General features: G+C 44.4%; 1 protein-coding gene and 1 long non-coding RNA gene across 3 annotated transcripts in view; one reads left to right on the forward strand and one right to left on the reverse strand.

Annotated features, from left to right (window-relative positions):
• Positions 1-1,821: 1,821 nt before the first annotated feature.
• Positions 1,822-16,694, reverse strand: LOC115306214. 2 transcript variants are annotated; one of them, XR_003915246.1, is made up of 3 exons: positions 16,294-16,694; positions 14,879-15,746; positions 1,822-2,006 (listed from the first exon to the last, which is right to left on the reverse strand). It is a non-coding gene; the product is annotated as an uncharacterized LOC115306214 (long non-coding RNA). The 2 variants fall into 2 exon arrangements; XR_003915247.1 differs by lacking the exons at positions 1,822-2,006; positions 16,294-16,694 and adding an exon at positions 15,840-15,967 and having other exon boundaries at positions 14,909-15,746.
• RAB39A (RAB39A, member RAS oncogene family) overlaps positions 15,389-26,348 on the forward strand; it is a 29,165-nt gene continuing 18,205 nt past the window's right edge. Inside the window, exon 1 of the mRNA XM_029956489.1 lies at positions 15,389-15,778. Within this exon, the coding sequence (XP_029812349.1) occupies positions 15,552-15,778 (227 nt within the window). The 5' untranslated portion in view covers positions 15,389-15,551. The remainder of the gene's footprint in view (positions 15,779-26,348) is intronic.

The following is a 26,348-nucleotide window of genomic DNA, read 5'->3' on the forward strand; positions in this document are numbered from 1 at the left end:
CTAATGGAAAATTATTTCCAACCATTAAACACTAGGGCAAACTATTAGGTACATAGGAAGGTAAAATAAAGACATTTTAGACATTAAATTTCTCAAAAAATTCCTTGCTGGGGCACCTGGGTGGCTCAGTCGGTTAACGCCTCCGACTTCGGCTCAGGTCATGATCTCACATTCGTGGGTTGGAGCCCCACATCAGGCTCTGTGCTGACAGCTCAGAGGCTGGAGCCTGCTTCTAATTCTGGTCTCCCTCTCTCTCTGCTCCTCCCCGCTCATACCATCTCCCTCTGTCTCAAAAATAAATAAAAAACATTTAAACAATTTTTTAAAAATTCCTTGCTATGCCTTTTTGGGAAGCTTCTGGAGAACGTGATCAAGTCAAAAAGTGTATCAACTAAGAAAGAGCTATGGTACAGCAGGTGCAGTGGATTGCCTCACCAAGTATCCTAACCTCCTAAAGCTAAAACCACATTTACGCAAGTCTCTGGAAGACTTCAATTGTATTCATCACACACATGCACAAGACTTGAATTCAGGACTGCGTGAAATGGACACTGAGTAATTAACATGCATGGCATCCAGGGCGCCTGGATGACCTAGTTGGTTGAGCATCCGACTAAAGCTCAGGTCATGATGTCATGGTCCGTGAGTTTGAGCCCTGCTTCGGGCTCTGTGCTGACAGCTCAGAGCCTGGAGCCTGCTTCGGATTTTGTGTCTCCCTCTCTCTGCTCCTCTACTACTCGCTCGCTCTCTCAAAAAAATAAACATTAAAAAAATAAAAAGTAAAATAAAAAAGTAAATAAGGAAGACTGATCCATATCTATCACTGGTATCGAAAATTTCAATCAGGAAAAGCAGAAAAAGTAACAATTTATTTGAAGTCATTGAGTGGAGAAGTGATGAGGCGCCTGGGAGACTCAGCCCAACTTCAGCTCAGGTCATGATCTCACAGTTCGTGGGTTCAAGCCCCACAGTGGGGCCAGTGCTGACAGCTCAGAGTCTGGAGCCTGCTTTGAATTCTGTATCTCCCTCTCTCTCTGCCCCTCCCCCACTCACATTCTTCTCTCTCAAAAATAAACTTAAAAATATATATAACATGCATGGCATCTTTTCTTGCTGCTGTGGATATATCAAGTGTAAAATGGCTCTGGAGACAACAAATGCAGTGGCAGCGGCCCTGATTCCTGTATCAAAGTGGAGACGGGATGTTTCTGGAGACAACAACTGTAGCGCGGCCTCCTGATTCCCCCCCCCCCCCCCCCCCCCCCCCCCCCCCCCCCCCCCCCCCCCCCCCGCCCCACCCCTACCCAGCATCTGGATTGTGGCAGACCTGGTGGCTCTGGAGCCGGTGCTATTCCAGGCCTCATCGCTGGAGTCTCCATCCAGAGCCCGCCCCTCAGCCCTCCCAGCAGTTTCCACCACCGAATTCCTGCACTAAATACTTTCCTACTTAAAATAGCTGGACTGGTTTTTGTTATCTATCTGCACCTGAAAGGACTGTAGGCAATAGATACCCAAGGACAGGAATCTGCGATTACGTGATGTGGACTTTTTGGAAGGAGTGGGGAGCTGTGACAGTTAGAAGTTGGGACACGGATAGACCTTGAATGTCATTTGAATTATCACCCATGTGCAATGAAATGTGCCTTTTGTAGGCTTCGAAAGCCGCAGCACAGGGGGCTGCACAAGGTCTGAGAGGTCCGGGTGACTCTTCACTAGGGTCCCTTACGGCCATTCTGGGCACTCACTGCCTCCCAGCTCCAGATAAAAAGTCACACCAGCTGGTTTCAGGTCATTCTTATATAATAAAATGCCCATTTATTCTCTTCAGGTCACACAACACACATTCAATTCGATAATAAAAATCTCCAGTCCCGGATCCCCCAGTCTGGCCTGTTGCAGCCAGAAGCCGGCTCTTGGAAGAAGAGAAAGGCAGCATCCGCCCTCCACCCCGTCTACTGCTTCTTCTCCCTCGTCTTGCCAACCCTGGGTTTTGGCCGCTCCAAGGTCTGAGGACATGGAAAAGAAAGGAAAGGAAAGCATAAGAATTCATACCTACCCGGCACTGCAGTGGTGATGCAGACATCATGCTTTCTGTTCTCAGAGAAGATTTTAAATCAGCTGTTTTGAAATCCTGGGCAGCTTGGCAGATTTCGTGCAGGCTTCATAAACCCCACGTCACTAGAAAGCTTCAGGCTGCAAGTCCCTTGCCGTGGGTGCCAGCCCCTGGATTCTGACCGGTGCTGGCTGCTCCTTCCGCACTCCACAGGCATCCAGGGGTGCACCTGCAGCGGGGGACTCGGGGACACTTCCATGCTGGCTTCTCACATGCACAATTCCTTGTGGTTCACGGAAGACACTCATCCTTTGCCCCAACAAAGTGAGAAATGCAGGTGAGTCCCAACACATCGGCAGCCTCTGCTTCACTCCTCCACTAGAAGAGACAGCCAGCAAGCCCCTCTCTTTTTAGATTTCTCAGGTGTAGTTAAAACACATTCCCTAACTGGGGCACCTGGGTGGCTCAGTCGGTTAAACCTCCAACTTCGGCTCAGGTCATGATCTAACAGTTTGTGAGTTCGAGCCCTGTGTAAGGGATCTGTGCTGACAGCTCAGAGCTTGGAACCTGCTTCAGATTCTGTGTCTCCCTTTCTGTCTGCTCTTTCCCCATTCACACTCTGTCTCTGTCTCTGTCTCTCTCTCAAAAATAAACATTAATTTTAAAAAACACACATTCCCACGAACCATGAGATCATGACCTGAGCCGAAGTCAGACGTTCAATCAACTGAGCCACTGTGCTGACCACTAGCTCAGAGCCTGGAGCCTGCTTCAGATTCTGTTTCTCTCTTTGCCCCTCCCCTGTTCACACTCTGTCTCTGCCTCTCAAAAATAAATAAATGTAAAAAAAAAAATTTTTTTTAAACACACACATTTGCCCACTGGTGGGGGCACATGTTGAAGTCTGTGCATGGTGCTGTTGAGGTTCTTTCCCTGAACTTGAGGCCAGGGGCAGGCATCCTTGGGGAGGGAAGGGGAGCTCACAGAACACCACCAGCTACTCTGCAAAACTCACGTTTCATCACCCACAATCCATGACCTCACACTCTCTCCTTAGACAGGGCTATAGGAGTTGGAAGACCTGTCTTGGGGTGTCTCTTGAAATTTTTGCATCTTGGCCTGAAGATGCTCTCTGTTGCACAGGGGATTTAGTTGAAACTGCCACTATATATTGTTACACTTTGGCAAAAATTAAGCTTAGAACGATGGGCTTTCACTAGACTGGATAATCGTTCAGGTCTCTTCCAGCTCTACAGATGGTATGTGGGGGATGGTGGGAGGTACACCTGAGGAGGAGAGCCAAACGCTGGTGCTCATGGCATGGAGACAAGGAGGAAAGGTATGCGCATGTGCATGGCACGGTGTGGTTGGAGGCATGGGTGGCAGGTGGCCACACAGGATTTAGACCCTGTTGACCCTCCCTGAAAGCCTTGGAAGACAAGGCTGAAATCATGACCATCCAAGCCATCAAAGAACTACTGGCCAGACACCAGCATCCGAAGAGACATGAAAGATGGTGGTTTAGGAAAAGAAAACCTTTTTTCTTTTTCTTTTTGAGATCTTTAGGATGTTAGGGAGATTCAATATATTTAACTAAGGGAGGATTATATCAATGACGCTTACACTTCATTAAGTCTCAGGGTTACTGGCTGGCTCAGTCAGTGGAGTGTGTGACTCTTGATCTTGGGGTAGTAAGTTCAAGCCCCACATTGGATGTAGAGATTACTTAAAAATAAAATCTTAAAACACACACACACACACACACACACACACACACACACACACACACAATTCACTAGGTCTCTATGTTTTTAATAAAAATAAATGGGCACTCATTTGCAACAACTCCATGAATGCATTATTGAAGATGGAGGCTACACTTCAGGCAGCCTATTCTAATGAAATGTCGCTTGATAGAAAATGTAGTAAAAGCAAAATCCTTTCTTAAGGAATAATAAGAGTCCAAGCGTTTAGCTCTGATAAGGTGAATAGGTCCCGAACACTCTTTGGTGGACTTCCAATCAGAAATAAATGGCATCTGAGAAGGTTTAGAATTGGAGGCGAGCCTATATAATATGGGCTTCTGAGCATCTGTATAGAGAAACATTTTCTAAATGTTTTGGGTCTGGGATTAGAGGAAAATTTGCTTCTGCATTCACAGTTTAGAAATTCCAACAAAATTGTTTTCTTTAATGATCCTGTAATTCACTGTGATGATTTATACCCTAACGTTTGAGTCATTTAATTTCCAGTGATGGGAAAAGTGAGGTAAGGGAAAACTAAGGTGATCGATCATCAAGTTAGTCACCCTCAGCAAAACTGTCAATTTGATAGGTAAAAATTGCATATCATTGATTTAATTTGCATCTTTTTGATTACTAGTGAAGTTGGGCATTTTTCAATGCTTAATGGCCATTCATATTTCTTCATTTGTGAATAGTCTGTTCACTGGTAGAAATGGTCTTTTGATAAAGCAGATAGCAATTTCCCCTGGAATAAAGATAAACTATGTTCCAGCTCCTCTGTTTCTTAATTTGTACCTTATGAGGGCGCCTGAGTGGCTCAGTCGGTTAAGCGTCCAGCTTTGGCTCAGGTCATGATCTCACGGTTTGTAGGTTCGAGCCCCACATTGGGCTCTGTGCTGACAGCTTGGAGCCTGGAGCCTGCTTCGGATTCTGAGTCTCCCTCTCTCTCTGCCCCTCCCCTACTCGCACTGTCTCTCTCTGTCTCTCAAAAATTAATAAAAAACATAAAGAAATTTTTTAAAAAAATATTTGTACCTTATGATGCTGCTCTTGGGTAAGTAGATTACAGGTCCCTAGCCATAAAACAGAACAAACTAAAAACTAACCATCTTAAATGTGAATCACTTTTAAATGTTTCTTCTACTGTAACTCTGTGCTATTTTCAGACAAGAAATGTTTCCAAAAGTCAACTGTTTCAACAATAAATTGTTAGCCTTGAAAGACAGATACCAATGTTTAACTTGCTTGTCATTTATAAATTCTACAAGTTAACTCATTGAATTACTGAATGGCTAAGACAGACATGTAGTTTCATCTGATATAAAAGTTTTCCATGTTAAGCTCCTAAAATCATGCTTTCTTATATTGAACTTTGGGGTCCTAAGGATCCTTGCATCTTTACACTAGAATGAATTCCAAACTACTGCCTGAGGAGAATCTAGGCCCTACCCAAAATGCCCTTCAAGACTTTTTTCTGCTCTCAAAAGAAGCTGTCACTCCTATCCCCAGCCTAGATCACTATTAATATTTATGGCTCTACCTTGAACTACACTCCAGCTACCTGCCATTGAAAATAACATTGAACTCACAATACTTATCCAAAGTCAGACAAATAATATTTCTGGAAGAATGACTGAACGGGTTATTCCCCCAGTTCATGCTAAGATCTATCCCTAGAAAAGACCAAAACAGAAGAGAAGTAGACCTCAGATTCTGACAATCCTGTTCTTGCTAAACTAAACTCAGACATGATGTCATTGGCCTACACCGAGGGGCATTTATACAAAACCATCAAACTCACGGGCCTCTCACTTTCTTGACTTCCTTCTCTTTATGGACATTTTTCATCTAGACAACCTGAGGTACCAACTTTCCAGTCACATCCTGAATATCATCATTAGAAATGGGTCCACTTACTTCCAACTTACAAATCTAACATCTCAACCTCTTTGCTGCCCATCCAGCTTCTTTACCTAAGTAGTGCACTGCCACATTCTTCACCTCGTTAAGAGCACCTACCCAGGGACACCACCACCACCACCACCATCCCCACTACAGCTGCCTCTACTGCCACCACCACCACCTTCACCATCATTATCACTGCCACCTTCACCATCATCATCATCACCACCATCATCATCACCATCACTACCGCCTCTACATCATCACCACCATCATCACTACCGTCACCACCTCTACCATCACCACCACCACCACCACTTCAATCTATCAAAGATTCTTGTCCTCATTTTCTTCCTTATTCACCTTAGATACCATGGCCTGAATTTATGATCACACATGTAATTTAAAAGCCCAAGGGTACATCCTGCTTTAGCTATAGCTTGATGCTAAGGTTCAGATGATGTCAAAAAAACTCACTTTCTCTTCTGGGTTTAAAAGCTGTGTTTCCTCTATGTTGGTAGAGCCTGAGTCCCCACCTTTGTAAAGATACCCTGTTGATCCTAGACAGTCCAACTTCATAGTTCTTTTACATGAAGGAGAGATAAATTTCACTCGTATTTCAGCCATTCTTATTTTGTTATTTCTGTCACTCATAGCCTAATCTAATGCTAATGCTAACAGATACAAAGTATATGACATTGATCTAGACCATGGCATTTCGGGAGCCACATATAGCATAATAATGTAAAAGCAAATAAAAAGTAGAAGATGAAGGAAAATCCCATGGTACCAAAGCATATCTTTTATGCCATCCTAATAAGTTTAAATGTAAATGTTATTCTTTAAGCATTGTTTATATGTATAGACATGGGATATTTGAAATAGTTTGAGCTAGGTGTAATATGATTAGATTATTCTATGCATGGGAAAGATTCCTGAAGATCTTTTGGAGTTGGGCAAACCTGAGGAATTGAGCTTATAACAATTCTGGTAAGAGATGATGAGTGTCAAAATCGGGGCAGCAGTGCTGGGGAAGGCAAAACGTGGACAGACTCGAAAGATATATACAAGACAGAATTGACCAGAATTTAGTCAACCTGGATGACTTCTAAAGCAAGAGACAGACCAGCACTATTACAAGACTACAACCAACTGACACAAGAAGTCCGCTATGGGCGTTCCAGAGGGATGACGTGAAAAAATGCAGCTACGCATTCCAGGAGATTTCTCATTCACCACTCATGTATATATTTCTCACAAAAGTCCTGAGACTCACATGCATATTGTGTCTGAATGAATGTGCATACTTCCCTGGAGTACACATGTGTTTGGATCACTCTCATATGTCAGCTATCAGTTGGATCAGTTCCTCCTCTTTCAGCAGGCTAGTATTTCCAGCCTACTGCTTTGGGCATGCAAGTGAACTGTAACTTTATCTTCCTACAATTCAGCTTCATCTTCGAGTCTCAATTCTACTGAATGACCTAATGTGGTTTTATTTTTCCCCCCAACCATTGTAGGTTTAAACTATCGATTCAGGCTTTTTTCTCCCTCCCCATGTTTACTGAGGTCATTTAAATTCCTGGGTGTTTATATAAGCTGACTGTATTGGGGATGGGGAGTGGAAATGGACATTGGTCCAACTGAGAAATGGCAAAAGCCTTCACAATGCAATGGCTATAGAGTTGCATCTTCTAAGTACAGAGGGGCATATAGAGGAAATTCTACCATTCACATGCCCCTTGTGAGGCAAATATAACAAAATAAAAACTAGGGTTTTTTTGTTTGTTTGTTTGTTTGTTTAGAGACAAAAAGAGAGGGCACAAGCAGGGGAGGGGCAGAGAGAGAGGGAGAGAGAGAATCTCAAGCAGACTCCATGCTCAGCACAGAGCCTGATATGAGGCTCAATCCCATGACCCTGGGATCATGACCTATGCCAAAATCAAGGGTCTGACGCTCAACCGACTGAACCACCCGGGCTCCCTGAAAATTAGTATATTTTTAAAGTGTAAATTGGCTTCTGATTCACTTTGCATGAACTGCCCTATTCAGAAAAGAACTTTGGAGATCGTAACTTTTTAGAGTATTGAGAAAGGCATGCACATACATTTCAAACTGACTTCTAATTTTATGCAATGATTTCAGTTCACACTGAAATCATACACTCTGGAAAACTCTAACAGTCCTATAAGATGGTTAAATGAGACTAGCTAATCAGTTCAAATCAGAACTTCATTCCCAGTGTAATCGGCTCCTGACTTTGAGGATCAGGTATTGAGGGTAGTAAAGATATTAACCACTTCGTATGGAGCCCTCACTCATCCATCTCCTGACTCCCTATAGAACCACTAGGAGAACAGCCAGTTTTGACATCAAATTTATTATCAAAATCAATCGTTGGTAGGAAAAGATTAGGAAACACTCAATTTATAAATACAAAATTGTGACTGATAACGCTCTTTCTCTACTCTCCATACCCAGAAACATTTTTCTTTAATTTCCATCCAAAGTCTTCAGTCTTCATATCTGAAAAATAAATGTCACTATCTTTTCAGCTTAAAGACCCCTTATCAGGAAACCTGGCTGGCTCAGTCGGTAGAGCATGCAACTCTTGATCTCGGGGTTCAAGTTCAAGGCCCCTGTTGAGTGTCGAGATTACTTAAAAATAAAATACTGGGGCAAAAAGATACCTCATCATTTACCCTGATTTTGTCTTCTGGAGATAAACTTGTGGAAACCTTAAATGTATTCAACAAATATGTACTGACTGCCTATTATAACCCAGGTACTGTGGTAAGCACTGGGATACGACTGTGAACAAAACAAAAGTCCCTCCCTTCATGCAGCTTACATCCCCTTGGTGGGGGGGTGCAAACAATAAACAAAACGAATAAGTAAAATGCATATTATGTTATGTGGTAATAAGTGCTATAGAGAAAGATAAAGCAGAGAAGGGAGTAGGGGGACAGTTTTAAATAGTCGAATGAAGATGTTCCAGTGGAGCATGAATGAGGAGAGAGAGTAGGCTGTGCAAAGACAGAAGGAAAGAGCTCTTCCAGAGGGAACAGCAAGTCCACAGACTCTGAGGTGGCAGCCTGGCTCTCCTGCTTGAGGAACAGCAAGGAAGCCAGTCCGGTGCACCTGGCTGCCTCAGTCGGTACAGCATGCAACTCTTGATTTCTGGGTTGTGAGTTTGGGCCCCACATTGGGGGTAGAGATTACTTAAAAATAAAATCCTAAAAAAAAAAAAAAACAAAACCAGAGAGCGAGAGAAGCCAGTATGTTGTAAAGGTATTAAAGAGAAGGTAGAAGATGAGACCCAAGAGGTAATGAGAGACCAAGGAATTTGAATTTTTCAGTGACATGAGAAGCCATGAGAAGTTCTGGAGCACAGCAGTAAGAAGATCTGACTTACATCTTGCAGGACTGTAGCTGCCAGCTTGAAAATAGCAATAGTAATAGCAGGGCAAGGCCTAATTAGATACTATTCCAGTAATCCACACCAGAGACAATGGCCACTTGGATCATGGTGGCAGAGGTGGAAAGAGTGAGAAATGGTTAGAATCTAGAAATATTTTGAATATACGCCCTATGGAATTCGCTGAGGGGACACTTATGGGGAGATGAGAAAGAGTGAAATAAAAAATGAGACGTTTGTCCAAAGATGATGCACAGTTGGCTAACAGACAAATGAAAAGATGTTCAATGTCACGCATCATCAGGGAAATGCAAATCAGCACCACAGTGAAACACCGCCTCACACCTGTCAGAATGGCTGAAATTAACAACACAGGAAACAACAGATGTTAGGACAGATGTGGAGAAAGGGGAACTCTCACACGTTGGTGGGAATGCAAACTGGTGCAGCCACTCTGGAAAACAGTATGGAGGGCCCTCAAAGAGTTAAAAATAGAAGTACCCTATGACCCAGCCATTGCACTGCAAGGTATTTACCTAAAGTATACAATGATTCTGATTCGAAAGGACACGGGCACTCTCACATCAACAATAGCCAAACTATGGATTCAGCCCAAGTGTCCATTGACTGAAGAATGGATAAGGAAGATGTGATACAATCACACTAGAATATTACTCAGCCATTAAAAAAAAAAAGAATGAAATCTTGCCGTTTGCGATGACATAGATAGAGCTAGAAGGTATTATGTTAAGTGAAATAAGTCGGCCAGAGAAAGACAAACACCCCATGATTTCACTCATATGTGGAATTTATAGCTCAGTTGGTTGAGCATCTGACTTCGGCTCAGGTCATGATTTCCTGGTTCATGAATTGGAGCCCCACATCAGGCTCTCTACTGTTACCACAAAGCCCACTTTATCCTCTGTTCTCCCCCTCTCTCTCCACTTCCTCTGCTTGTGCTCTGTCTAAAATAAATAAACATTAAAAGAATGTTTTTAAATCTGCCCTACGTATGTGCCTCATTTTCCAAGCTTAAACTTCTATAAACACAAATATAACATTTCTAATTAAAATATTAAATTATTTGTACCAGCATGATTAACCCAAATACACTTAAAATTATTCATGGATTATTCAAATGCAAATTTTAGTAATCATTAAATTAATCCATTTTAGTTCATTATGAAGCTCATGAGGTTATGTGCAGACTCCATATATAGAGAAGTTCGGAGTCATAGAGAATTTTTAGGTAACAGTTCATTTCGGCTCAGAAATGAGCACCACTATGCACTAGCTGTGTGTGTGCTGGGAAAATAACAATGAATTAATCATTGCATTTGGCCTTGAGGAACTTATAGTCCAGCCAGACCATCCAACCAATAGCCATAACTCAAAATGAGCTATATTATAGAAGATATGAGATATTGGAGAAGTACAGAGTACTCTTTGCTTAACTGTTGTAGAAACACAGAGAGTGAAAAATAAGTTCTCCTTGGGGATATAAATGGTTTAGAAAGATTACAAAGGGGAGATCATATTTGTTCTGGGCCTTGAAAGATGAATAGAAATTTGCCGACTGTTGGGAGCCTGAACTCATCAGTTGAGAATACTCCTTGTGAGGTAAGGCAGGTTTGCAAGGACTCCTGCTGTCAGATGATGACTGATATCTACCCCGACTCAATTGTTTTTGCTTGAGCACAGACCCCCCCCAGACACCTTGTTGACTGGCATGGGAGTGACTTGTCCCCTTATTCTGTCCCTAAATATGCTGATTGCATCTTGTGAAGGAATTTCTTGTAGGAACTTCTCTTGTGATTATGGGAGCAAACACTGCATTTCCTGAGAATCCTGTTTTTCTTATACTTCCACTTAAGCAAAAAGGCTATTGACCCCTGCTCACAAAGAACTTTTGCCTTTGCTATGCTAAAAACATTGTCTTGTGTTTGAACTCTAAAGATACCCTCCTTCCCCATATGATAAGCATCTAAATCACCTACATCAATCACTATTGATAAAGGTTATGCATGAGTCTTCTACAAACCTATGTTCTGGGAAATTTTTACATATCAAAGAAATTTATCATCAGAAATCATTGTCTAAGGCAAATGCCATTTCTGTGTTGTTCGCCATACACTTAACCATAAATAAAGCTGAGTCTCAGTCAGTGAAGAGATGCCTGCCTGGTGATCAGAAAGAAACTTGAGGTTCTCTCCATCTCTCTCACCGACACCATCCATTCTTCAGGGAACCCTGAACCTGCTGGACTCTGGCAGCCGACCAGTTGGATGGTGAAAGGGATACAAGGAGAGGACTAAATAGTGGGGGGGAGGAAAGTGTAGCATGAACAGCATGTCATGTAGAGGAGTCACTGACTAGATCACAGATGCCACATTATGATTTTTACATGATTAGGTATTCAGACTTTGTCCTAGAGGGAATGAGTCACCAGAAGTGTTCAATGTCATAATTCTAGAAGCAATGTAGAACTAAATGGGAGGCTGTCATGGAATGAATTATATCCCTCAAGAAAGATACAAAGAAGTTCTAACCTCTAGGACTTCAGAACATGCCTTATTTGGAAACAACCTTTACCAATGATCAATTTAAAATGAAGTCATTATGGTGGGCTCTAATCCACGGTGACTGGTGTCCTCATTAAAAGGGGTAAATGTGGACACAGACACAGATATGCACAGAAGGAAGACTGTGTGAAAAGATACAGAAAAAATGTCATGTGACAGTGGACGACTGGAATGGGACACCTACATGCCCAGGAATGCCACAGATTGCCAGCCAAGCACCAGGAGGGAGGAAAGAGGCCTGGAACAGATTCTCCCTCACAGCCCCAAAGAAAGAACAAACCCGGAAACACCTCAGACTTGTAGCTTCCGGAACCTTGAGATGACGTTACCTTAAGCCATTCTGTTAGTGGTGCTTTGTTACAACAGACCTAGGAAACGAATATCCAGGTTACTGAGCAGTACAGTCTGGAATGATAAGAGACTGAACAGTGACAATCGGGAGTTCAGAAAAGGTCAAATCTGAAAGATATCGCTGAGGTAAACATAACAAGTTTAATTATTGGCTGAATATGCCAAAATAGAGAGAAGAGTCCAGGATAGGTGAAGTTTTTATTCTATATTAACCAACTGAATGTGGTATCTAAACTACGTTACCTTAGATCCTTGTTAGATCTCTCCTGAGGCTGGGGACCTTATGGAAAGTCCCATCCCTTTTCCTCTGGCTAATGGCGTCTAACTGGCTATGCTTCTGACCTGTCATTCAAGCCAGCCTTTAGGCCGGTTTCCCATTTCCATCCTGTTGGCTTGTAGCTATGTTCTGCTCCATCTACCTAGTTTCTTTAAGAGGCTTCACTTGACCTGCCTACTTTGCTTTCCATTTCAATTTTGTCCAGGGCGCTATGTATTAGATTACCCTTAGCTCTACATTCTGCCACCTGCAGAACAATTGCATCCCTTCCTTATACACAACACAAGCCCCCAGCCCCCAGATTCAGGACCACAGCTCTCACTTGTCCAGGGAGCTAGAATAGACACTAAACACACTAACCAACCTGAAAAGTACAGGAAAAGGAAACATGAAAAGAAATCTAATTTCACTTTTGGACATTATAGAGACTATATTTTTGATACAAAGGGAAGCTACTGACCAATCCTTTTTCCAGAACTGCTAATACGCCATATACTCCATCCAAAGGGATTGGCTTGCTATATATTCCTGTCTCACTGGCCATTTCTTTTTGGTATAAACACCTGTTCCAAACTGAGCCAACTAGATTATCTCTGGAGGAAAATAGGAATCGGCCTCTGGATGTGCCTAGATATCTAACATGGAACTTGCAGCAACCATAGTCTTCCATATGGACGAAGCAGGAGACACAGCTGGTTCACAGGGAGGTAAGAATTAAGCAGATGTTAGAAGAAAGTAAATATGAGAGAGACAGAGACACACGCTGCCTGTGTTCCTTACAGCTTTCCCTTTCCGGGTTTCAATCCCTTAGGACACCATCTGCATTCCTGCTTGTGGATTGTGTAAAAATACCTCCATATTCTTATGATAAGTGCATTTATCATTTTATGTCACCCTAACTGGAGTTTGTTTCAAAGAATCCTAACCAACACAGATGTATTGACTCTGAAATGTGTATCCAACACTTAAGGGCTGAGGTATTTGGAAATGCGGGTCACAAGACAGAGCAGCGGTTGAGGGAGAAGATGTGGTTTGGGTAAAGGAGTAACTGAAGCCACTGGAGTTGAGGAGGTCACCAGAAGTAGTTCACAGTGATGGGCGAAAGGAGCAGAAGGTAAAAAGAGGGAAACTGGGTGTCTTAGAAATTTCAGTATTTAAGAAACGTTTGACAGTAAGAGAAGTCAGTGAATAAGGTTAAAAAATACAGAAGACTAGGAGAGAATACTTATGTAGAAGCCAAGAAATAAAAGTATCCAAGTTGAATTTACAGAAAATCCAAGCATCAGTGGCTTAAACAGGGATTGAGGAGTCTCAAACAAGATGCCCAGAGCTGGTACAGCGGACCAACGACTCCATGAAGGACTCTTCCTCTCTCTCCCACCAACATCTTTACCGTCTAGCCTTCATCTCTATGGTCACAAGATGGTTCTTAAACCTCCCAGGTAGGAAGGAAAAGCAAAAGAGAACGAGTGACGGGTAGCGTGGGTGCCACTCCCCATTGGAAAAGCAAAAGCTTTACCAAAAGCCCTATTTAAGTTTCCATGGTCAGAACTCTGTCACCTGGCCATCCCCACCTGGAGGAAGACTACAACTGTGGAAAGAAGCTGGGTCAGCCAATCAGCTTTTAACAGTAGACTACAGTCCACAACAGCTACTGGAGGTCAAGAAGAATGATGCCTAAAGATAGATGATGAGGAGAAGGGAGGGGATTTGATAGCCAGAAAATCCCTGGCAGCCCATCGAAAGCAATTTCAGATGGGCTGCCCGCTGGCTCAGTCTGGAGAGCATGGAGACTCCTGATCTCCAGGTTGCAAGTTTGAGCCGCACCTTGAGTGTAGAGATTACTTAAAAATGAGTATAGACGGTTCTTTTCTAATACTTGAAAAGGAGGATGATGGAGGAGGCAAAAATCTAAAGGCGCATACGCAGAGATGCTTTGTTTGGCTTGAGGACTGTGACTACTTGAGCATGTTTATATACACTGAGGAGTAGAAGCAATTGGAGACAAGGAGATCTGAGGTATAAATGGCAAGACAGAAAGATCAACTATTGGAAGGAAAAAAGTCTGAAATCCCTTGGGTGGCAGGGAATTAAATGCAATATTGAAAGCGATACCTTTGTCTTCAAAAAAAGATAGGAAGTGAAAATGAATAACTATACTGCAAGTTTGGATGCGGGCATGAAAAAAAAGCAGAAATGTTGAAAACTCTATTTTGGCAAAAATACACTTAAAATGATAGAACCTTGAATTCACTGTTACCAATTTTAAGGAGGGCATGAAGAAGCAGTAAGATCTCATCAGAGTTCAGGTGTGCTTGGTTTATTTGGATCCCCGAGCTGGCTCTGCCAAGTAGGGACCTCTGTAGGATTTTTCCCATTTACAGAACGGAGAGCCAGGAGAATGGGAACTTTTATGAGCAGCTCAACATCTCACTTTTCTTTTTCTTGGTTCATTCTATCCCTCTCGAGACTGGAAGGCCCCAGAGAGGATGGAGAGGGTACCTGGCCTTTCTCTCACTCTTCCGTGAGATACGGAAAGAAGATACACACCGGTGGCAGGAGCACTGGCCAAGCACTTGCTAGAAGCATCCAGACCTTGCTCTGCAAATTTATTTTCATTCTGTTCTCAACTCCTTCGCCCTAGTGCGCATGGGAGGCGGCGTGGAGCAAAGCTAGACTGCAGGACGCCGTCGGCGGGCACCTTCAGGCGCGTGGGAACCGGCAGGGCCTTCATGGGAAGGAAGACGCCCCAGAAGCGACCCATTCGCAGAAGCCCACCCTAGCTCTGACAAGCCCGCCCCCACGCCCGTAAGAAAAAGATTCTCACTTTTCATTGGCTGACTCTCGAGGAGGGGGAGCCTTTGCTTCATTTTCATTGGCTGCCGCTGCCGTCACGTCCTCTCGCCACACCCACCTTCCCGGCGGCGCCCAGTGAGATTTGGGGTAGAGAGATTTACCGAAGGTGGGGGCAGGAGTCGCGCACAGTCAGCCCGCTACCCCTCCCTCGAGCCCCGCCCCCTGGCCCGAGGCCCCGCCCCTGCCGGCCGGGCCCCGCCCCTCCCTCCTGAGAGGGCGGGGACCAGGCGGCGGCTGCAGTCGCAGGAATATGCTGGAAGCCGGCGGGCGGGTTCCCGGGCGGTGCTGAAGGGACAGTTCCCGCCGCCAAACTTGCCAGGCGGCTGGAGGGCGCGCGGGCGGGGCGGCCCGCGGGGGCACGTGAGCCATGGAGACCATCTGGATCTACCAGTTCCGCCTCATCGTGATCGGGGACTCGACGGTGGGCAAGTCGTGCCTCCTGCACCGCTTCACGCAGGGCCGCTTCCCGGGGCTGCGCTCCCCCGCCTGCGACCCCACGGTCGGCGTGGACTTCTTCTCCCGCCTGCTGGAGATCGAGCCGGGCAAGAGGATCAAGCTGCAGCTGTGGGACACGGCGGGGCAGGAGCGTTTCAGGTAGGGCCGCCGGGACCGCCGCCCCCACCCCTCCACCCCTCCACCCCTCCACCCCCGGGACCTCCGCGCGTCGGCCGCCCCCTCCCGGCTCGGAGGAGGCTCCGGCCCTGCGCTCTCCAAAGTGCAAACACTCCCTCCTCGCTTCCCCTTTGCCCCTCCTCTTCCAGGGACGACTTCCTCCTCCGCAATTTCTCACTTCTCTCTTTGGCGCCCATTTCCTGCGCCCCCTTCCTCCACCTCCCACCCCCATCTCGCGGACCCCCTCTAACCCCGCGTTCTGTCTGCCCCTGCCCAACTCTTCGGGCCCCTCCCCTCCCACCGCCATCCGGCTGCCTGCTCCCCAAACTGGGCGCCCCTAGCTGTGCACCCCCAGCCCGGCCACCTCCCGCCCCGCACCCCCGCTCCACCCTGAGCTCCCCTTGTGCTCCCCCCGCACGCGACCCAGGAGAACTGCGGAGTGGGGCTCCCACGTTGCTGGTGGGTCCCCCCACCCCCAGCCTGCTGCATGAGCTCACCGAGCCTCGTTCAGAGATGGAGGGGGATGCGGTAAAGGTCCTCAGAAATGCTGTGCCCTGTGACCCGTGGGAACGCGTCTCCGGGAGCAGTTCGGGGCCACCTCGGGGCCGCAGACACAGCCCAGGGGCTCCTGTGCTGTTCTGTGAGGGTTGAGTTGTCTTTCGAAGTTTGTCATCTTCGGTGGTTTGGTAGAGAGGAGACGGACTCCCTGAGGTTTTGTCACGAACTTTGCCTTTTCTGTTATTTGTCGTGGGCACTTAACGTTCCAGGGTGGTAGGACATCAGAACGTGCGTTCTCCGAAGAGGAGGAGGCATCCAGACAAGAGTTTTAGGTCACTAAAAACTACGTGTAACTGCGTGCGTTTCCTGGATGCTTAAGACTGAACCACATAATAAAGCGGATTTTAAATTTCTAGGATTTGAGGACACTTTTTTTTTGAGAGGAAAGTAGGAAATCTGGTATACTGTAGTGTTTGGGTTTATTTATTTATTTATTTATTTTTTTAAGATTGCATTGTCACCTGAAACTCACTTGAGGAAGCATTTTGCAATCTTCAGCAATCTTCTGCTTGTGAAACGCGGCCCTCCGGGAGGGGGCTTCCCAAACATGGCGTCCCAGCCCCAGCCCCCATCCCTTCCCAAAGAGATCAGTATACTTCTGTGAGGACGTTCCACCTTGTGAAGTGCTGCCTTCCATTCCCAGCTACACACTGGTCCACAAACACACAAGTGGGCTGCCTCGCTTGCTTCTACCTTACTTTTCCCATGGGTGCAGCGCAAAGATGGTAAGGCCAGCCCTTCAGAGAGATGTTAAAGGTTACTGCTCAAGGTTTGAATTGTACAATCGCTACAATTCCATAAGGAAACTTGTTTTTCCTTCTCAAGAAGCCTCTTTTAGTTAAAATCCGGTTTCGGTCTTCTGATTTCTCATCTGCAAAATGGGATCATTATGATCTCTAAGATTCCTTCCGATTTCACTATTGTAAGATGGTTGCAGATTCCATCACCTGTGATCGCATTCAGAGATGAAATTTAAGATATTTTGTGGTCCCCCCTCCCTAAAGGCATTTACTAATAGCTCTTGCTCTATGCTCTAAAATGAATGTAATAAAAACATACTCTTTATACCTTAAACTTCTAGACACTGTGAGTTCCAACCACAAGAAACATAAGTAATAAAGTCTTATTGTATCTAATTATTTCCTAAGAAGTAGTTCCTCAGCTTATTGGCAACAAAATAAAGGATAATTAATTTGTTAGATTTTAAAGGACTTTCTGCTGAATAGATCATTGTTTTTTAATGCCTTTGAGTAGATGTAAATAGCAATTTGTTTTATATACATTATTAAAACCAGACAGTACCTCTCCCATAATAATACAAGAACATTTAGGGAACGTTTACTGACAATGAGTCATGCTTTATTTTGTCTGGCTCTTTACCAAAGATGTATTCATAAATACATGCATATTTCAATAGCTACCTTCAAATACTTGCCTTTCTGTCATTTAGCAGACTGTTTCAACATAAAATTGCATTTAAAACAATCATTGTTAAACCATTCTGTATCTTTTCCCAACAAAATAGATACTTTTTTGAGTAATAGATACCTTTTATTTCATAGAAGGTACTATAGATCATGAAGATATTAGACATATCATTAGGAATTCATAGGGAATTTTATATTTGAAGTTTTGTTGTTGATTGTATATAAATAAACTAGCAGAAAGGAACCTACTTTAGACAACTCAGAGTATAGTTTGAAAGCATTGCATTAAAAAAAAAAACAACAAAATAGTGAGCTGATAATTATGACCAAACTTAGTCTTTGTTTTCTACCCCGCCCAGCTTTATTGAGATGTAATTGACAAATAAAGCCTTAATTTTCAATGTTCAGATGAACAAATGCTAGCAGACAACAATCACTTTCAAAAAGGAGGAACAAAATCAAAGGGAAAAAGGTTTACAAAAATAATGTTTATGTGAGCGTACCATAAATTATAACACGTAAATGTTTTTTTATTATTATTAACACTGTGTTAGGATAAATGTCAAATTCCTGTATTAAGGCAAGTCAAAATTGCAATTCCATCGTTAAAGATAAAAGTTTATTTCTGTGTGTGTGACAGTCTCGTCAAGATAAGTGGTCTGTGTTGGTGGAGTGACTCTGTGCCAGACCATCATTCTAGTACCTTCTTATTTTTCTGCCGTCGCTAAGACATCATCATTATCTTCATGAACACTGTGTTCCTGCACAGGGGAAGGGAAATGGAAAGTTCTAATACAACCAGTGTTCCTTTTAAATGAGTTAGACCAATGTGGTACAGATCCCTTCAGCTGAAAGTTCACTAAGGGGAAATTAGTTAAAAGGCCACAGGGGGGCGCCTGGGTGGCTCAGTCAGTTGACTGTCCAATTTCGTCCAATTTCTGCTCAGGTCCTGATCTCATGGTTCATGGGTTCGTGCTCCGCATTGGGCTCTGTGCTAACAGCTCAGAGCCTGGAGCCTGTTTCAGATTCTGTGTCTCCCTCTCTTTCTGCCCCTCTCCCACTCACACTGTCTCTCTCTGTCTCAAAAATAAATAAATATTACAAAAAAAAAAAGGCCACAGGTAGATGGGCTACCATGTGCCCATGAAAAGGGAACATGGACCTGGCATGGTTGGCTTTGCAGGGAAACTAGCAGTTGTCACTTTGAATTTTTTTAAACTTTTAAAAGTTTATTTATTTTGAGAGGCAGAGCGAGCAGGAGAGGGGCAGAGAGAGGGAGTCCCAGTCAGGCTGTGCCCTCTCAGTGTGGAGCCCCGACATGGGGCTGGAACTCACAAACAACCAAGTCATGACTTGAGCCCAAACCAAGAGTTGGATGCTTAACTGACTGAACCACCCAGGTGCCCCGCCACTTTGAATTTTTAATCATCATAGTGGATGAAGTTTCACAGGAAAAGAAGCAATATTGTTTAGCACAGTGTTCTTCAGGATAAATATTGGGGAGCATCAAATATAAGAATCTAAATTTTGAGCTTCTCATAAAAAGCACTTAAAGCAATCTAAAGATAAAATGAGATAAAGAAATAGCAGTGTTGGCTGTAGGACTAGGAAACCTCGGGGCTTCAAACCAGATTTTGCCTTTTATCCCTTGTTGTCTGATCTTCGGGGTGTTACAGTTACAGCCAGTGATTATAAAGCTTGGATCTGAAGAGAATAGCATCCTCCTGGTGCCGTGCTTCTCAGAGTGTGTTCTGCAGAACAGCTACCTTTGTGACTCTCTTGAAAAATGAATTCTGTGACCAGGCAAATTTGGGAATCCCTGCATCCCCTGTAGAACTCTCTTAGAACTTCGTATCAAAGGCTCTTGGAAGCATTGTACAAGGAAGCCCGTTTAACCTTGATTAAACCAGCATGTCCCAAATGTATTTGACAGGCTGTTTTTAGAATGTAAAAATTGAGGTGCCTGAGTGGCTTAGTTGGCTGAGTGTCGGACTCTTGAGTTAGGCTCAGGTCATGATCCCAGGGTTGTAGGATCGAGGTCCCTCACTGGGCTCTGCCTGCTTAGGAATCTCCGCCTGTGCCTCTCTCCCCCACTGTGCGCATGCTCTCTCTCTCTCTCAAAAACAAAAAATATGGGCGTCTGGATGGCTCAGTCGGTTAAGCATCTGGCTTCAGCTCAGATCATGATCTCACGGTTTGTGGGTTCGAGCCCTATGTCGGGCTCTGTGCTGACAGCTAGCTCAGAGCCTGGAGCCTGCTTCCGATTCTGTGTCTCCCTCTTTCTCTGACACTCCCCTGCTCACACTGTCTCTCTCTGTCTCTCAAAAATAAATTTAAAAAACATAAAAATAATAAAAAATTTAAAAAACATGAAAATATATGATAACTTGTGTTCTAACGAGCAGAACCCGAGAGAAAGTCCATTGGCGAATTGGTGCAGTCATGTTCTTTAAGCGGAATCCCTAAGCTGTTGAGGTTCAGAGCAGTGGCAGACCTGCAGACGTTCATCAACCAGCTCGTTAAAGGGCTGTAAGTAGTAAATGCCAGAGAAGGGACAGCACCCCCCCCCACCACTCCACTGGGCCCCCAGAACCTGAGGGTGGCCTCTGCCTAACACGCCAAACATTCTGGACCTCCCCCTACCCCTCTGTATTGTCGTCTCTTCTCTAGCAACCCTTCTACTGTGTGTCTTTCTCTCCCCCATGAGTCCTACCTCCCCTTCAGCTGAGTTTTGTTTTCCCATTGCCCCTTTCCTGGATCTGTCCCCCTTCTATTTCCTCCCATTCGTCCTCTTTTTCTCTCCTTCCTTTTTATGTTAGTGTGTCTCTTCCTCTCCCATTTCTTTCTAGCTTCTCTCCCCTCATCTGTCCCTCTGGCTCTGCTGTGTCACTGTGTCCTCCTACCCCTTCGAAACTTTCATACGAACTTACTGTGTAACTGGCTTATGTTCTCTGTTCTTAATTTTAACTTTTTTTTTTATTTTTTATTTTTGAGAGAGAGAGACAACAGAGTGTGAGTAGGGGAGGGTCAGAGAGAGAGAGAGAGACACAGAATCCGAAGCAGGCTCCAGGCTCTGAGCTGTCAGCACAGAGCCCGACTCAGGGCTCTAACCCACGGACCAAGAGATCATGACCTGAGCCAAAATCGACCGCCCAACCGACCGAGCCACCCAGGCACCCCCTCTGTTCTTAATTTTAAAAGCAAAACACATGAACATTTTATATTTCTCCTTAAAGAGAGCTTTTTTTGGAGATTGGTTTTTTAAAGTGTTTGTTTATTTATTTATTTATTTATTTATTTATTTATTTATTTTTGAGAGGAAGAGAGGAAGGGCAGAGAGAGCTGGAGAGAGAAAGAATCCCAAGCAGGCTCCACACTGTCAGTGCAGAGCCCAACATGAGGATCCATCTCACAAACCGTGACATCATGACCTGAGCCAATATTGAGTCAGATGCTTAACTGACTGAGCTGCCCAGATGCCCCAAGAGAACTTTTTAAGTGCTTAAACTAAATTGTTTTGTTTTGTGTTTGATTTCTGCTGCCTTTATGTCAGTTCATAGTCTTCAGTAGAAAAAGATTTTCAGGGCAGCCTGTGTGGCTCGATCGGTTAAGCATCCAACTTCGGCTCAGGTCATGATCCCACAGCTCTCAAGTTCAAGCCCCGTGTCCAGCTCTATGCTGACAGCTCAGAGCCCGGAGCCTGCTTTGGATTCTGTGTCATTCTGTCTCGCTGCCCCTCCCCAGCTCACGCTGTCTCTCTCTCTCCTTCAAAAATAAATAAATATTAAAAAATGAAAGAAGAAAAGAAAAAGATTTTCTGCTCCTGGATTGGCGGGTTCACAACTGCACACAAGACAGAGTAGAAGTTGTCCGCGGTTAAGCTCCACAATCATTGCAGCCCCCTGTCGTTCCAGGTTTTAGACACGATACAAACAAGGCTATATTTGTACTGAGTAATTGGATAAAATAATGTCCTGGTTCAAATTATTTGTGCCGCAGGGGCACCTGGGTGGCTCAGTCGGTTAAGCATCTGACTTCAGCTCAGGTCATAATCTCATGGTTCGTGGGTTCAAGCCCTGTGTCAGGCTCTGTGCTGACAGCTCGAAGCCTGGATCCTGCTTCGGATTCTGTGTCTCCCTCTCTCTCGGTCCCTCCCCCCTCTCACTCTGTTTCTCTTTCTCTCAAAAATAAATAAACATTTAAAAAATTTTATATTATTTGTATCGTAAGTAACAGAAATCTAAGTTAGTTTAGATAAAATATTAGTGATTGAGATCTCATGAATTACAAGGCTCATGGAACATGCAGGGGTCTGGAAGGACTGAAACTCCAAAAGCGAGAGTTTGTAGGTTTTCCCTCTGGTGTGTGTTCTTCTCCAACTCCGCCAGCTCCCAGTCCTCTCAGCCTCTGAGCCTCTTACTCACATTCATGGAAGAAAATAATCTCATGGGCTACTTGACAGTCTCCATTTGCTACTCACTGACCACCAGTGAGTCAGCTTCCCCAGTCAGACTTTAAGATACATATACACATAATACAAATACAAACATACGTGGTCTGTGTGACAAATCGTACAACACAAGTGTATCTACAAAGGTCTACTTTTTGGAAAAGAGAAATTCACAGAAGGAAGTGACCGATCATCCCAGAAAGCATTTTGCGGTGTTTCCAGGTTAAATGGCATGTTGGAATGACCTGGCGTCATTTCTAACAAGTGTAACAGAATGTGAAAAGATGCCACAGGTGGCTAGACATATTTTTATCCTGCAAAGAGTATTTATTTCCCTCTTCCCCCCCCCCCCCCCCCCCCCCCCCCCCCGCCGGGCATTCAGGCCATTTTGAGTGATTATGTAGTCAGCACAGTCAAGAAACAAGCTAGTAATTTGAAAAACCTGCCATTGTTTTTCTTAATTTCTTTTTTCTTAAATAAGTCCGTGGATGTAGTTGATGCAGCCACGACCTCAGTGCCCCTGTTGGCACATGAAGGTGGTTATACATCCTGAAGTAAACTAAATATCATACACCCAGCATCTAAGGGCCCTGGGCCAGCATCAGGCAAAATTGCAATGTAGGTAAAGCTCATTGTTAGGGACTTTTGGGGGCTTTCCCACTTCTCTGATGTGTTTTGGATAGTGAGACCTTGGCCTGCTCTTGTCTTCTGTCCTCTGTCACATCTCTTAATAGTGCTTTTCAGCTTCAGGGAGAGAGACAAAATTATCAATGGTTGAAAACAACTTAATAAGAGTCTTGCCAAGAGTATTTCTGTTCTAAAAGAGGGCACCACCTAGCGAGAGAATGTCTCATCTTGATGGCTCCCTGTTGGCAGAGTTCCAGGTATGTGGCTGGTGGGCTGGAATTTCCTCTCCGATGCTACAGTGGTGACCACCTGCGCTGGCATATTGACCCTGTGTTTAGCTTTCAAAGCAAGAGCTAGAAAAAGAGAAGTCAGAGACGATGTTGTGAGTTCACAGATCACCAGGGTAAAGCCTTCACTTGAAGAAAAGTGCTTTGCTCAGCCAGAGAGGGTAGAAATTTCTAGCCAGTGTCAGTTTGGCCAGCATATAAAGATTTTTTAACAACTTCCTTTTCATCGTCATGTAGCTCTACAGTTTAAAGAGGACTTCTTAGGGGTGCCTGGGCGGCTCAGTCAGTTGAGCATCCAACTTCAGCTCAGGTCATGATCTCACAGTTCATGAGTTCAAGCCCCTTGTCAGGCTCTGTGCTGACAGCTCAGAACCTGGAGCCTGTTTTAGATTCTGTGTCTCCCTTTCTCTCTGTCCCTCCTCCACTCATGCTCTATTTCTCTCTCTCTCTCTCTCTCTCTCTCTCTCTCTCTCTCTCTCTCAAAAATAAATAAACACTAAAACATTTTTTTCTTTAATTGCTATAACACACACTTTACCTGGCTTATCATGAGACATCTTATTATGGTGAAAACAAACAATCATTGTTTTCTGAAAGGAATCACTTTATGCAATAAAGTACTGGTCTGGCTTTTAGGAGTTCCAGAAAAACATGAAACAAAGGTTAAAGTATGTTGTAAGTATATTTTTACTCTAAGCTGTGAAAAGAGTTTCAAAATAGAGGCAAGCAGTTCTGCACATAAGCACAACTAAGTAAATATTGACGGCTAGCTGACATATTATTTAAATGTAAAATCTTAATAGCATTCTTTCTTTCTTTTTTTTTTTAATGTTTATTTATTTATTTTGAGAGAGCAAGCAAGCTAGGAAGGGGCAGAGAGAGAGGGAAACAATTCCAAGCCGGCTCCACGCTATTAGCATAGAGCCCAACACAGGGCTTGGTCCCAGGGACCACAGGATCATGACCTGAACCAAAATCAAGAGTCAGTTGGATGTTTCACCAGCTGAACCACCCAGATGCCCCAATGAACCGCATTCTCTTAAACGTTCTTGAAATGTAGTGACGTTTTTTCTGTTTTCCTTCCTCTGGTAGTGATTCATTTTAATTTAGGAACAACTTGCTAAATCAAATTACTGTACTGCTGGCAGTATGTCTTTAGGACCATCAACTGATATCAATAGCTAGGATATAACAAAGCCATCAAAAGTATCTCAGTGCCGGGGTGTCTGAGTGGCTCAGTCAGTTAAGCATCGACTCTTGATTTTGGTTCAAGTCATGATCTCAGTTTCCGTGCTGACAGTGCAGAGCCTACTTGGGAATCTCTCTCTCTCTCTCTCTCTCTCTCTCTCTCTCTCTCTCTCTCTGTCGCTCTCAAAATAAATAAATAAATTAAAAAAAAAAAAACCTTTTGATATTTTAGGAAAAGATCCATTAGCCCTTGAGAGTCCCGTGAGTTTTGCCCCCTCATTCAAAATTGAGAGTTTCTTGGAGCGCCTGCGTGGCTCAGTCGGTTAAGCATCCGACTTCAGCTCAGGTCTTGATCTTGCGGTTCGTGGGTTCAAGCCCTGCGTCAGGCTCTGTGCTGACAGCTCAGAGCCTGGAGCCTGCTTTCGATTCTGTGTCTCCCTCTGTCTCTGACCCTCCCCTGCTCACACTCTGTGTCTCTCTCTCTCAAAATAAAATAGACATTAAAAAATTGACAGTTTCATCTGTTTGCCTGACTTCTAGTCACACTTTTACATAGATCATGCAAGTATCTCTAGTGTTTGTCTGAAGAACGGCAGGCACGTGTGGCTGCAATGATGCTTCCCTGTCCTCCACGCAATGCTCTGTGACCGCGTGGCCACACTTAGTGGTGGGAGTGAGCCTGCCGCTGCGGGGACAAGCTTGGACAGGGCGTCCCGCTGTAGGTGTTTGGTATTGGGCAAAAAGTGAGATGTAGTCTCACATTCGAGGTCCATGCTGCTCTCTACGTGGTACAGACTCTGCTGCGTAAGTAAGAGGCTGCCCAAATATGGCACCTTAAATCCTACAGAACTTTGTTTCTCCTACCGGCCTAGCCCAGAGTGAATGGGTCTGGGCGGTCAGGGTGGCTCTGCCTCAAGATCACCTTCTAGGAGTCTTCTATTTTCCTAACGAGCAGGAAGGAGAAGGAGGAAGCCGCCGCACGGCTTTTCCATGTGGACGCACCACGCAGCGCGCACACTGCCTCTCATGTCCCATACGGCTGGCTTTAGGGACATGACCACAGCCAGCTGCAGGAGAGCTCGGGACACTAGTCTCTACCCAAGTTGCTGGGTGCCAGCTCACTCTGGGGAGCTCTTTCTATCCCTCAAGGTAGGCAGGGAGACTAGACTCTGGGAAAGAAAGAACAATCAAATAATTGCAGTAAAGGCCAGCAAGTACTAAAATAAGTTCCAGTGGCAGAAAAAAGGGAGGAATTGTCCTCTGTGCATGGGGTGAGGGCTCATTTCAGAGGATGGATCCCAAAGAAGACAGTCCTCGACGCTGAGACATGAAGGATCTGTGAGCAGTATGAGAGGTAACGGAAGGACCGACCTCAATAGAAAACGAAGAGGCTTTCAGTAATGATAGCAGATTGAACCCCTGTATCTATTTTAGCTTTTTTCCCCCAAAAAGCTTGCTAAAGTGACGATAGTTTTGTTTTGTTTTGTCTTGCAACAGCAATCAAAGTTTGGAAGCAGGAAAGCAGATGGAGGAATGGTAAATGAATTAGGAGGTTCAATAAAACAGGCTTCTAAGCAAGTGATGGAAAAGCTAAAACCCAAGCCAATCTACACCATCAAAGCCCCTCAAGACTCAGGAAATGGTTGGCACAAGATACTTCTGGAAGTGCAAATGCTAACATAAGCTTCACTGATTGTCGGTCTGGTTAAGAAAGATTGGATCCCGGGGGCGCCTGGGTGGCTCAGTTGGTTGAGTGTCTGACTCTTGATCTCAGCTCAGGTCATGACCTCATGGTTCCTGAGATCAAACCCCACGTCAGGCTCTGTGCTATCAGAATTCTCTCTCTCTCTGCCTCTCTCTCTCAAAAATTAAAAAAAAAAGGAAAGAAAGAAGAACTGGATCCTCACACCCCACCACCTTCTACACGAACAGGTGACTTCCTCTCCCCCCACGTTGGCAAAAAACTGGAAATTTATTCTTGGAAAAGAATGAAATGTAGAGTCTTCAACTGGCAG

The sequence above is a fragment of the Suricata suricatta genome, chromosome 11, assembly GCF_006229205.1.
Source record: "Suricata suricatta isolate VVHF042 chromosome 11, meerkat_22Aug2017_6uvM2_HiC, whole genome shotgun sequence".
NCBI classification, from domain to species: Eukaryota; Metazoa; Chordata; class Mammalia; order Carnivora; family Herpestidae; genus Suricata; species Suricata suricatta.